The 13,045-nt window shown below is 46.2% G+C and overlaps 1 protein-coding gene across 2 annotated transcripts in view; it reads left to right on the forward strand.

Annotated features, from left to right (window-relative positions):
- Nucleotides 1-997: 997 nt before the first annotated feature.
- The window catches only part of ASB2 (ankyrin repeat and SOCS box containing 2), a 30,180-nt gene continuing 18,132 nt past the window's right edge, over nt 998-13,045 (forward strand). Inside the window, exons 1-5 of one of the 2 annotated variants that reach the window (XM_068682884.1) lie at nt 998-1,269; nt 6,838-7,111; nt 8,612-8,716; nt 11,628-11,794; nt 12,438-12,593. In XM_068682884.1, the coding sequence (XP_068538985.1) occupies nt 6,867-7,111; nt 8,612-8,716; nt 11,628-11,794; nt 12,438-12,593 (673 nt within the window). In that variant the 5' untranslated portion in view covers nt 998-1,269; nt 6,838-6,866. The remainder of the gene's footprint in view (nt 1,270-6,837; nt 7,112-8,611; nt 8,717-11,627; nt 11,795-12,437; nt 12,594-13,045) is intronic. The other variant, XM_068682885.1, reaches the window with a different exon arrangement.

The raw sequence follows: 13,045 nt of genomic DNA on the forward strand, positions 1-13,045 counted from the left end.
AAGGAATGATGCTGGTCCTGAAAGACCCTAAATGCAAAGCAGGTAAGTTGGAAGGGATCATGTAGGAGTAGATGATGCTAAATTGGTTCTCTTCCAGATTGCTCTTGACAAGCCTTGGATGGGGTTGTTTATGCAGTGACAGGGTGAGTACAACTAGCCTGAGGCTCAACAAGGTGTTCTGAAAGGAAACGAGACCTGTTGCAATCCAGGCTTTATTCTTTTTAAATGCAATGTTTTGTCACAGGAATTAATGAAATAGGAGCTGAAGGAAAAAGCATAGGCATCATTTTGATTCTGTATTATACGGTATTATACTTCATTCATCATATTAGCTAGACAAATGCACAGTAACCATCCCAAATGGAGGATTATGCCCATGTTCCAGTTAATCCAGCCGCGTCAGCTCTCTTGTATGTGCCTGACTATTTCTTACGATCAGAGCTCTCTCTTCCTTTGCCAGTTTGCCCTATAACACATATGGGGACAATGGCTGCCATTTCACTATTATGGCCGAAGGCAGTGTTGTCTTTGAGGGTCTTGTCTTCTACATTTAACTGTTTTGAGAGCTGTTCTTCTCCAGTAGTAAGCTCTTATAAATATTACTTGGAACAGGTTCACAGCTGCTTTTGTCATCTTTGGAATTCTGAAGTTTCAAACCTTGTAGCCTTAAAAATGCACAAACCACTCTAAAACATCACTAAATACCCACAGTAATGTTTGCCTGTTTCATTTAATGTGCAGCAGCTAAAGGAAAAGTAAATTGAGCTCCCTTCACCCAAGTAAATAAAACTCTCCAGGACAACATATTTTACTTCAGAATTATATGGTAATTTCTTTTCTTTTTTTTTCTTTAGGTTCCAGAAACATGTCCATATATGGTCTACTTGTCAGGGACAATAAATAATGATGTAATAGAAAGGTCAACTTTGTGTCATTTAGTTACAGGATGCTTGATGAAGTGAAGTTCCTTAGATTAATGCAACAAAGAAGAACTTTAGAATGGGAAAAAGTTTCAGCAGTACATCTTCAAGCAGGAAATCTGAGATTCAGAACAACTTATATTTTGGCTTGTATTCGCTGATCATGGGGTGATCCAGAAATAAACTCCAGGCTTCAAAGCGAGAGTGTTTCAAAGCTGTCCTGCAGTTGATCGAAACATCCAGGCAAAGCAGGGAGATGAATACCAACAAGGATTTTCTGAACTAAGACATAATCAAGGAGATAACTAATTTCAACAATATTATTACCCTTTTATTTCAGAACAAAAAGGTAATGCGAATATGCATGTTTTGAACTTATTTAGCATTTTCAATCTGTCTTTTCTATTTGCTATATCTGTGTAAATGCTTATTCCTACAGCAGTTTGTAACCTAACACCCTAACACAGTCTTGGGAGGTTTTGTGGTTTCCTTTTGTGTTTTTATTTATTTATTTATTTATTTATTTTTACAAATAAGCCATACAATACTCACTAGTGTTAAGCAGAGCTGTAGTTCTGTCATTTCCTTATTTTTCTTTTACTTGCAGGTGATGCTTTTATCTTTATCCCTTAGAATAGCTTGCTCAGAAATAATTGTTGTTATTATGACATGAAAAGGTAAAACATAGTGTACAAGGCACAGTGCAGGAAAAAGATGTCATCAGCAAATAATTTCTTTCATTTTTAAATTTCCAGTTGATATGACACAAAGCTAATATTGCACTTATTGCTGTGTGAATTAATGCTTTCTGAGAAGAAATAAAAGCATGCAGGTGTATGTATTTCCAGTAAAGATTTTGCACAGAATCACAACTTGATGGCATCATAACCCAAGCCAGACTGATAGGTGACCTGTTTTGACAGCTGGGGCTGGACAAGTAGATTTGTTTGTTTGGAGGATTCCTTTGGGAAGCCTGGCTTTGCTCTTCCAGCACTGGGCTATAACTTGACCAGTCTGCATAAGCTGTCATTTCAAAATGTGTTTGCCTCTCGCTGCAGCTGGACTGCATGATGTGCTGTGCTTTTCATGCCCCAGCTCTGACAGGTCTGATAGGCACTGGAAATCTTTCTCTTTTTAAAATATCGTTTGCCTCCCAGCAGTAGTTAACAATATATTTCTAAAGCTGCAGAGATGTCTGGAAACTGACCTAAAATATAGAAAAAAGAAAATGACCGCTCTAAGTGCTGTAAATTGGTCTAGTTTCCATTGCCAGCAGAGGATCTGGCCTGAAAGGTGCAGCAGAAAGAGCTGAAGTGGAGCCTTGGTTTTCTGGGAAGATTTCCAGCCGTGTTTACCTTCCCCCTGTGTGCTCATGCTGCTTTCAGAAGTAAAGGCAAACACACAGAGTGGTATCTGCAGAACCTGGGGCTCACTCATGCCTTGTGAAAGGCAAAAGGAGCAAACCACTCCTCTTCTCTCCCGTTTGCAGCCTTTCAAAGACTTGTTTTTGTTTTTTAGATATGTGGTTTATCTCACCCTGTGCCATAAATACTGAGGTCTTGTATTGAGTTACAAGCTGACCGGGTAAACGAAGTGCAAAGGCAGGCAAAGTCCCTGGCTGTGCTCCCTTAATGACCTTGTCACTCACCTGCCACCCTCCTCTGACAGCAAGAAGTAATTCTACTAATTCTGCTGCCTGGGGTGCATTGAAGGACAGGCAGCCTTGCTAAGCTTTTCTTGAAGGGAGTGCTATCAATGGAGACCAGTTGTTTCAGATGCTAATGGTGTCGAACAGTGCGCTCCTGCATGTTGAGAGCCAGCTGTAATCCTCGTTGTTTATTTATGCTGCACCAGGAATCGGAGGCCCATTCTGCCAAACACTGGATGTTGACAGAGCCCGCAGTCCAAATATAATAGCATCCTAATTGTGTTTGTCTGTGGCTTTTACCACTATGTGAGTGGTTGGTTGCCAGTAGTCAGCCGGGAGCAGTACCTCTGCTTTCAGAGCCAGGTACAGCTGCTCATCGCAAGGTGTGGGCAGTGCCTGGGCCTGCCGCCACCATGTCCCTGCTGGCCCTACCTGCTGGGCCCCGCGTGCAGCTGCAGTACCTCTGTGTGGCACAGACCTGATTGCTACATCAAATAAGCTCACTGAAACCAGGGGAGCAAAGTTACGAATCAGGTGGAGATGTTGTTTATGTCAGGAGAGCAGGATCAGGCCCGAGGTGGAAATAATGAGGAATTTAGATCCAGAAGATCTTGTTGGACTGAGGTATTAAGTGGTAGCAGAGGCAGCAATATCCTAAGATGTGTCTCTAACAGGAGAGTTCACTAATGAGGCAATTCAGACCTGAAGGCAGAGTGTACTTCTGTGACTAATACAGGCACTATAACCACAGCTTTAAAAATCAGGTTCTGTTGTTTTAAAGTACAAGCAATGTGTTGTGCTACCTGTCTGTGAGGATGGGCTCTCGGGCTGCCGGAGGAGTACAGGCCAACGTGCAAACCTCCCACAAAAAAAAAATGGAGATAAAGTGGACAATTAAGCCAGCATTTAATTTCTAGATCTGATTCTAATATTTTAAACCTACAATAAGCAGTATTGAAGCAAGTAAATAGATTCATGCTGACTGTAGAAAGATCACTTTGGCTAAACCTTACTTAATCAAATTGGTTCAGCCATTCTACCCAAGAAAAAAAAAATATTTATTTTTCTATGTTTCTATTTTTTTTTTTTTACATCTTTGTTACTGCAGGTGGAAAATAGGTAGCTTATAGCACATTAGCCTAGTGGGCATTTATAAGGTCATGGTTGGAGGTTCACTGCTGTCCAGCCAAACAGGGCAGCAGCAGGTGAGTGACTGAGCCCAGCCTAGGGGGAAACGAGGTTAATCTGCATCCTGCTGCTGTGCACCAGCCTCCAGCGGAGGGCATGCACTTGGGCAGTTACCACAGCTTGCATGGTTTACAGCAGCCCCCTACAAATTAAATCTAGATCACTGTGACTCCACAGCTGCCCACTAAAGCATCTCAGCAGAGAATGGCTTCAAACCCAACTTGAATCATCTCTGGGAGGGTTCAGGGCAGCCTAGGATGTCTTTGGCTGTCCGTGTGGGCCTGAAAGCTCCTGCAGCCCCTAGATGTGACCCTCACAGCCACACTGCGGTTGTGCCAGTCAGATGAGCAGCACTTAAAGATTTCTCTATTTCGGGCCCCACAACATTTCTGCCTGCAGGATGAGTCAGTGGTGGGAGCTGCTGCCAGCACTGTTGTTTCTGCACTCCATGGGTCTCCTGTCAAAATATTTAGATTAGTGAGGATCACCAACACGTGGGGGAGGTTCTCCCTTTCCTCTCAAGTGGGTGGGACCCATTTAACCCATACAAGAGTAAGAGGATCAAACAGGAATGATCCCCAAGTTAAGAAATGTTCCTTTTCCCTCACTGTGCCTCAACAAGGAAGGAAACAAAAAGAGGTAGAGGAAGATGTCCAGAAATGGCCTTTGTATCTAGATCTGATAGGGGTTTAAAGGGGCACCTAAATCCGGCCAAGTGTGCTGGAGCATGGAGGTGCATTGTTGCTGCTCTGCCCCTGTGCAGTCAGGATGTAGGTGGTGGTGCTGGAGAGGACACATAAGAGGCATCTGTGCCCCATGCTCCACCAGTGCAGGTTCTTCTCAAAGAACACTTCAGCTCTATTCTTGCCTCCTCCAAAGAGTCACTGTGCATCACCTTCATTAGGAGCTTAGGATAAGATCCTGCCCTCTCCACTAACAACTGAGTTTAAGTCTCTGAGTCACCACCTGGGCCAGGCCCCTACATCTGGGCACAAAAGTGCTGGATGTTGCAGACAGGCTCTCTGATTCCAACCCGTGGGTTTCACACAGCCACAGCACTCCACTCACTACGTAAGTACTTAGGCTGCGGGACTGTAAGTGTGCTGCCCAGCATGCCAGCAATTGAGCAAGCCAAACAGCAGCAGAATTTGCAGGGAAAATAAGGCTGTGTCATGGGTTTGGGCTAGCTGTGGGCTGGAGTGCAGCCAGAGACAGGTACTGGAGCAGCTGGGGTATGAGGTGACAGCAGCTCTTGTATAGGAACTGTCAGTAGTTTGATGCCTGGTTTCAGTTCCTTGGGACTGCAAGGGGTCAGAACAGAGCTGAAGTGCACCAGCTCACACTAGAGCAGCCTTCAGAAATCTGGGGAGGGGGAGGGGGGAATAAAAAAAATAAAAATGGTTTGCGTTATATACAGGAACAAAAGGTTTTATTTTGGCAGTTTTCATGACTGCGAAACACATCCTTCATCATTAAGAGTCATAACGTTGATCTGAAATCTGCTGGGCTTCCCTTTCCCACTTCCTCTGGGGCATGCTTGGAGCTTGAGGGGCCATGGATATAGCAAACATGACTGTTTCTGAAGTGGAATGCTTAAATCCAAAGTTTTAAGTTTCTTGTGGCTTGATTCAGACTCTTGCATTTCTTTAAACACTGTGTGTATACATATACATACATATATATACATATATATTATGGTTAAAGAAATGACCATGAGTGTCTTGATGCACGTAGCTATGTCCATTCCCACGTGGGGAGTTAGTTTCCCCCAGGTCAGGACTGTCTCTCAGCTGTGCACACAGCAGCAAGGGCTGTGGGAGCAGAGCAATCCCCTGGCATAAGCCCCAGGAAGCCAGTCTGCCCTGGGTGACTAAGTGGGAAAGAAAGGTGGAAGCATCACTCCATCAGTGGGGCTCTGGCATGGCAGGGGCAGGGATCCCCATGCTCTGGTATGGTTGCTGGGGCAGGGACTGACACCCCTAGGGGATGAAAGGGGTCCTGACCCCCGGCAGGGGGAGAGACAGCTTTGTTGAAACCCCACTGGTGTACTTAGCCAACCCCTTGCCTATGTGCACCTGGGGGATGCTTCTCCACCATTATATTCTGCTGTCTCCCTGTCCTCCTCTTAAAAGAGCCAAGCTTTTATCCCTTGATTTTGGGACTTTGATGGCCATAATCCTCTCTGGCATCTGGAGTAGATCCTGCTAGAGTATTGTACTGTTCATGGCATTAATTCATCCCTATTACTATTGGAAACACAGCAGTATTTTTGATTGTCTTTGCCTTTTTTGAGTCCATATTATGATGAGGGTTTGTAGTCATTCTGTGATTTCTGAGCATGCCCTTGTGTTTCCCCCACCTCTCCTTTCCAGATCAAGCACCAATTTTTAGAAGTGAGTCTTCCCATAAGTCTTGAAACTGATGACCTTGAACTTTGTTTTGTGGGCAGCAAAAAATCAGAAGTGAAACTGAGCAGTGTCGTGTCAGAAACTGAGCGAGACAAAGAAAGTCACTTCAAAGAATATCTTTGCATGTTGCTCAAGAGATCCCCAGATAGGGTGGAAGAAATTACTCCACAAATTTGCTTTACCCTGGCAGAGAACCTGTGCTTGCAGAAAACAAGCAGAAAGACAAACCTTGTCCCTAAATTTTCTGCAATTAGAATGAGAAATAACATTAAACAAAACAAACAACAGCAAAACACACACAGAATGATGCCCACTGGTGTTGACCTAAATAAACTCACTTCCAGGCTGTTATCTCTTTAATCTGACGAGGATTTCCTTTACTGATTCTTCTCTTAACTGTGGCAACCATAAAGAGTAGATAAGAACCTGCCTTCCTTGCAGCAGTTCCCTTCCCTGTTTAATCAACAGATAAATCAGCTACTTTATGTGATAGAAAGGAGTTCATTCAGTAAGTTCATGTGCAGATTTTGGATGATAATATTCTCTCCCTGGTGAAGGATTTCTGACGTGTTTGCCAGTCAGTCCAGTCGAGGGGCAGAGCTGAACAAAAGCACAAGATGGTTGAATTTCTTTGCTAATTCCAGATTTTGATTACTGTAATCTCCCTTTACAGGAAAGCAAAACAAACATAAAGGAATAAAAATGGCTACAACGGCAGCAAATACCCAAAGACAAACAATAGGCTGTGAGGAATACAGCCTGTACGGTAGCTTGAGCGAAGACGAGCTTATAAAAATGGCCATCCAGCAGAGCTTGGAAGAGGACCCGGTGGGCCAGGCAGCTGCCCAGAGCCACCAGAAGTCGGTGGTGGGGGGCCCTGGCGAGGCGGCCACCCCCAGCCGTGGCAGCAGCCACAACCCTCCCTACCAGCTCTACCCTTGGCAAAGGTGAGTGAGCGCCTGCCCAGGCTGGGCCATCTTGCGCTGCCCGCCAGCAGGAAAACAGCTTCCCCCGTCAAAACACGTGCTTTCTAATTAGTGTTGCTGAGCAGCTTCACGCGCTTGGTCTGCAAGCCTGTCATTAGTTTGAAAGCCGGAGCCTGCTATAAATCCAGTGAGGTCAACAATTTACATCCTCTCGGTGAAACGAGAATCTGCCCGGAGCTGTCTGGTTTAAGTAATAAATAAAATGAGAAAGGGGCACTGCTGTGTGCTTTCCTGAAGGGAAGAAGCCCTGCTGAAGCCAGCAGTCCCCCTATCCTACAGGGGCACACATTGCACCAGGCTTCAGCTTCACCAGAGGGAGCACAACATTTGTTATGGGAAAATGTAGGAGAGAGGCCAAAACCAGACATATAAAACAGTGTGAGCTGGATACCTTTTAGATACTGTAGAGGATGAATTTCTTTCTGGTCGCAGGCATGCAGCCTTGGAGGCACCCCCTGGGCTCAGGCAGTGACAGTGGGGACCTGCTGGCAGGGGAAAACCAGACTTTGTTCTTCTTTCAGTCTTTATAAGGCAGATTTCTCACGGATAAGGGGATGAAGATGTTAGATAGTCACCCCAAGATAAAGGCAGATACAAAAATAGCCTTTTAAACCTTTTTTTTTTTTTTTTTTTTTTTGGTGGGGGGGGGGGGGAGGGGAGTGCAGTAACTGAAGTTTCTGTTCCTTCTGCCTTCTCATACCTCTACTGTCCTTGCTTGGTTCCCAAGGCTGGGAGGCTTGGGACAATCTGAGGAGCCGTAAGCATGCCTAACAGCTGCAGAACAAGGATGCTTTACAGAGTGCACTCCTGCTCCAGCTGAAGTTTGTGGCTTCTTGGTGTCATTACAGTGCACTTGCACTGTCAGCTCTGCCGTGGGGACCCAATGCTGGGTGGAACAAGGGCTTCTCTGGCCATTTGGTTCTGTCCTCCTTGGGGGTCCTTGCTATTTTACTGAAAGACTGCATCCACTGCTCTGTGCATTAACTTGTCCTGCCTTTGCTGCAGGCCAGCAGCATTTGACCTTTCAGCACAGCAAAAGCCTTTGCAGCTTTGTAACTCCAGGCTTGGAGAACCGCTGAGCTCTTCCACCACCCCGAGGAGTCAGGTGTCTTCCACCCCCTGCTCAGACCTGCCTGTGTGACACTTGGGGAGGTGACAAATGTCACCTCGCCTCGTGCCTGCTTCCTGTGTGGTGGCGGCAGGGTTAAACTCACTCTTGTCTTATATGGTCATTTGAATCCCCTGACGCTTCCTCAGAGGGCCAAAAATAATCTCGAGCTGAGAGAGCAGCTGAATCCAGCGTAGAACAAGCTGTGGCCATCTGCTTTTATTCAAAGCCCTGACCGGCAGGCTTCCTTGCTCCGTCTCTGCGGATGTGTGTCTCTGTTTCTGCCTCAACATGACCTGTTTCTCCTATTCGGAGTATTTCTCTTTATTTCATTCATGTCATCGCCACTCCAGATTGGCAGCCCAGCCAAGAGGCCGTGCTCAGCCTCCCAGCACAGGAGCAGCCTGGGGGGTCAGGCGAAGGTACGACGGCAGCCTGTGCAGCACAGCCCAGCCCGTGTAAGTGCCTCACCTCCTGCTCCCGCTCCAGACCCTCCTTGCTCTCTTCTCCCCCTTCATCCCTCTCCATCCCTCCAGTGCACACTTCCTGGGGACTTTGGGTCACTGGGTAGCTCTGGGAAAAAGCAGGGAAAAGAAATATTCTATCACGTTATATAAACAGGGCAGGAAAGTCCTTCAAAGGGATGTTGTATTAATGCTGCATCTTACCTGCCTGAGGGGCAAGGCAGCATGTCTGACTTTTGACCGTCCTGGCCACATTTTACTGTTGGCAGAGACCATAAATAAGCTCAGATGACCACAGTCATGGTTGAGGAAAGCAGACAGGCAAGGGGGTAGCCCTGTTCCGTGCCTGGGTGTTGTGGAAGTGTCTGGTCAAAATGGATTTATTACAGCTCTCTGCAGGCAAAGTAAATGAAGGCACCTGCCTTTAGTGGCTAGACAAATTATTGAAGCAGCATTTCTCTTTGTCCTGCAGAAAACTCCTCCCTGCCTTTTTAATCCCAGTTTGAAACCACTTTCTTCTACCCATCTTTCAAGTCCCTTGCTGGTTGCATGCTTGCAGTGACTACCTTTCCACCACTCTACTTCCTTTCCTCTATCACCCATCTCTATATTCTCCCCCATATCACCTATCACCCATTCTCCTCCATCTCACCCTGCTGATCCAGGCTCTGTCCCTTGCTCTCCGCTGACATTGCCCTCCCTGACACATGTGAAAATCCCTTTCTGCTGGAACATGGAGCCTCCCTGGAGCCAGACAGGGCAGATTGTTGGCTTCACCTGGAGAGATGTTGCTCCTTCCTGCTTTCTGCATCTCACCAGGCTGCCAGGAAAATGAGGAACTTCCTGAACCCTCCTGTGCTCCTCCGAACCTCTTCTGCAGTGCTCAGAATTGACCCCCCTGTACATCTCTTCTGCAATGTGTATTATGAGCATGGCTACTGGCATTTGAAATGCAGTAATTCTTTTGATTAGTCTATAAAGTTAAGATTTCATCAGAGCTTTGGGCTTCCTCCATAGTCCTAATACACACTTTGTATATTTCTGATGAAATCCAAGCAGCAGAATGGTGACTTTTTTTTTTTTTTTTAGATAGTTTGGTTTGGTTTGTGTTTTGTATTTTATAACAGCCAACTATGAGCCAAGCAGAAAACAAGGATTTCACATGGAGATTCATTAAACTTTCTGTACTGATCTGGAATTTGCTTGGCTAAAGCATCCACAACCTGATCCAGCAAACCCCTCTTCTTACTCAGGAATCATTTAAGGTCAAGGATCCCAACAGTAGCTTGCTTCATTCAGCATCTAAGGGCTCAAACTGAACAGTAACTGATTCTTCACACATTTTTAACCCTATCACTGATACGAGGTAGGCTGCTTTCACTGAGGTCCCAGTTAATGTGGTGCCCCTTGCATTTTCTGCCTGCAAGCACCATGCACGGACTACTGCCATGGCCCACCTGGCATGCAGTAACTCATTAAGCGCCAGTAACTATCATGTGCTGAATCCTGAGGTCATGGTGAGCAGCCCAGCGTATGTAACGTGAACCTTAGCACAGAACAACAGATGGCTTCAGCAGCCTTGTGCCAGAGGCTGTTACAGACAAAGATCCCCCACCTCCTCCTCCTGTCCCAGCCAAACGCACCAATTGCTGCTGGCTGACTTCAATAAAATGCTGGATTTCCAGCATTTATATAAAAGTCTCTTATCTATAATTTAGCTGTAGTCCTCAGGGTACCCTGAGAATATGAAGATGCAACAGAAGATGGGACCTCAACCCTGCAGCAGGTCAGGTGATTCCTCCTGCCCAGCGGTGGCCAGGACAGCAGCTGCCTGCTCTGGCTGTTATCTCCTCATGCAAAATGCCTGGCTTTGTCCCCTATCTCCCTTCATTCCACTGCTACTATTTTTGTGACTCTGCTGTCCTGAGACTGCTGCTCCCAGCTCTAGAGATACAAGTGGCATGAAGGACATTTTCGTCTAGGGAATGGTGTCTTTCCCCATTCCTTGGCACACTGCTTCTGCAAGCTGCACTACATGCAGAGGTTGTACCAATGATGTGGGTTATGAGGACTCCCATGCTGAGCTGCTTATTTTTTCCTGTCTCTAGTCTCACTCCAATATGGTATTTTAGACCTCCTGTCATAATTAGTTTCTGTCTGTTCCCAGTATCACTGCCCTCATCTCATACTGGGTTCCTACCTTGGTGATGCTAACACTCTCCCTGAGACACTCACCTCCCTCCCCAGTCTCTGCCTACAAAGCTGCAATATTTTCTCTACAGAGTTAGCGTGAGCTGCAAGCTCCCCTAGGTTTTCAACATCCTCATGTTCTCTGTCTCTGAAAATACAACCGTTGTTCATTTTTTTTGCAAGCCCCCATCAGAACTGGAAGGATGCTTGGGGTGTTTGCTGCCCTGGAGCTCAGCAATTTGCTGCCTCAGAATAAGGAAGCAGTGGCTGCCTACTGTCAGCACAGCCAGGCAGAGAAGGAACAGGCACTAGTGCTGGAAGGAGTAGATCGCAGGCTGGGTCTATGCACAATTCAGGCTTGGCAAAGGAAAGGCTTGTCAGAGAGAAGCTCACCTGCAGGCTACTCCTCATGTGTCACTTCTCAGGGCCATGGAGCACACTCCATGATTTTTCTAGGTTTTCACAGTGAGTTTCTTCTTCTGCACCCCATGGAAAGAGATCACCACCTCCAGACAGTGTTTCTTCTGATCTGTTGTGAATGGCTAAATTAGAGCAGATACATTTCACCTTTAGAGGCCCTGTAGCTAGAAACAAATAATCTTAGCATATCAGCTGTAGGGGTTCACTGTTTTTGCCAAATGATACAATGATGTTGCTGTCAAAAGCTTATTGGGAATGAAGGAAATGGTAATCAGGTTTTAATCTTGTTTTAAAGAGAACTTGACCCTGTGGTGGCAGCAATCAAGGATGGAGATGAAAAAGCAGTGTGCAACATGATGAAATCAGGAAAAAACCTTTCTGAACCTAATAAGGATGGCTGGATACCCCTACATGAAGCTGCGTACTATGGCCAAGTGGGTTGCCTGAGTCTGTTGCAAAAAGGTCAGTGAAATTAAAACTAACTAATTACAAAAGGAGGAAGAAGAATATGAGTATACTAAAAAGCAGAATTAGCACCAGCCCTATCCTTTTCTTGGACTGTGTGTGAAGCTTTTTTTCAACCTCTATGACTGCATATTAAATTTTACATTGTCTTTGAGGATAGTTTAACAGACTTATGCCCCTAAGAGCTAGGATCTTCAGGAAAAAGTGATTCCTGGATAGATCTTGCCAAGCCTGAGACTTCTCGCAGCAGTCGTAGTTGGGACCTTGGCTGTTGCAAACTGCTCAGCCACCACAGCAGACACCAGTGTCACCTGTTAGCACCAGCTTCAGAGCCAGCCCAGCACCTCTTTCCACCTCTCTGAAAGTGGTTAACTACTGTAATTTGTTTTCAAACTGCTGCTGAAGTGCAGTTACTCAACAGGTTTCTGCATCACCAGTGGCCTAAACATTGTAATCTAAGCTAGTGACTGATCAGATTCATAGTAACTTTAGAGTATATTCTTAACTTTGTTTGCTGAAAACAAAAAGAGGAATAAACGAAGGAAACTCACCTAAAACTGTAAGGATGGAAGGGTGGCGGTGCTGCAGATACTTGAGCACTACCTGCCATGGTGACTTTGGGCTCTTGGTTTCTTCACAGCGTACCCTGGCACCATTGACCAGCGCACCCTCAACGAGGAGACAGCTCTCTACCTGGCTACCAGCCGGGGCAACCTGGACTGCCTGCTCACCCTGCTGCAGGCTGGGGCCGAGCCCGACATCTCCAACAAGGCCAGAGAAACTCCACTCTACAAAGGTAAGGGTGGTGCTTCCAGGGATGATGAGCTCTTCTGACACCACCAGGAGAGCGCTGTAGGTGCTTGAAGGATCAGCCACACCTTGCTCCCCTCAGACATCTTGGCTGTCAGGCCCTGAGGCTGAAACTCACCAATTAACTCACTTTGCACCCCCTGTCCAACAGTCCTCTATCTCCTATGTCTGACCTGCCATGCCATGGCCTCTCTTCTCATTCACACCAGAGACATTTTAGATGCTGCCCTGGGGCATAGGCTGTAACGTGGTGCTGAGGGTGGAGTGCGTGGTGCTCAGTGGGCTTCTCAGCACAGGGAGTCCATGCAATTTCCCAAACTTCAGGAAAGCAGAAAGCTGGATAGTACTGGAATATGTATGCCTTTCCAAGCAGTTAGTTGGTCCTAAGTAACTGTTCGGTGTGGGAGTGTATCAGCTGTAGACACGCCAGTGATTCAT

This window comes from Anas acuta, chromosome 5 (assembly GCF_963932015.1).
Source record: "Anas acuta chromosome 5, bAnaAcu1.1, whole genome shotgun sequence".
In the NCBI taxonomy this organism is placed as follows: domain Eukaryota; kingdom Metazoa; phylum Chordata; class Aves; order Anseriformes; family Anatidae; genus Anas; species Anas acuta.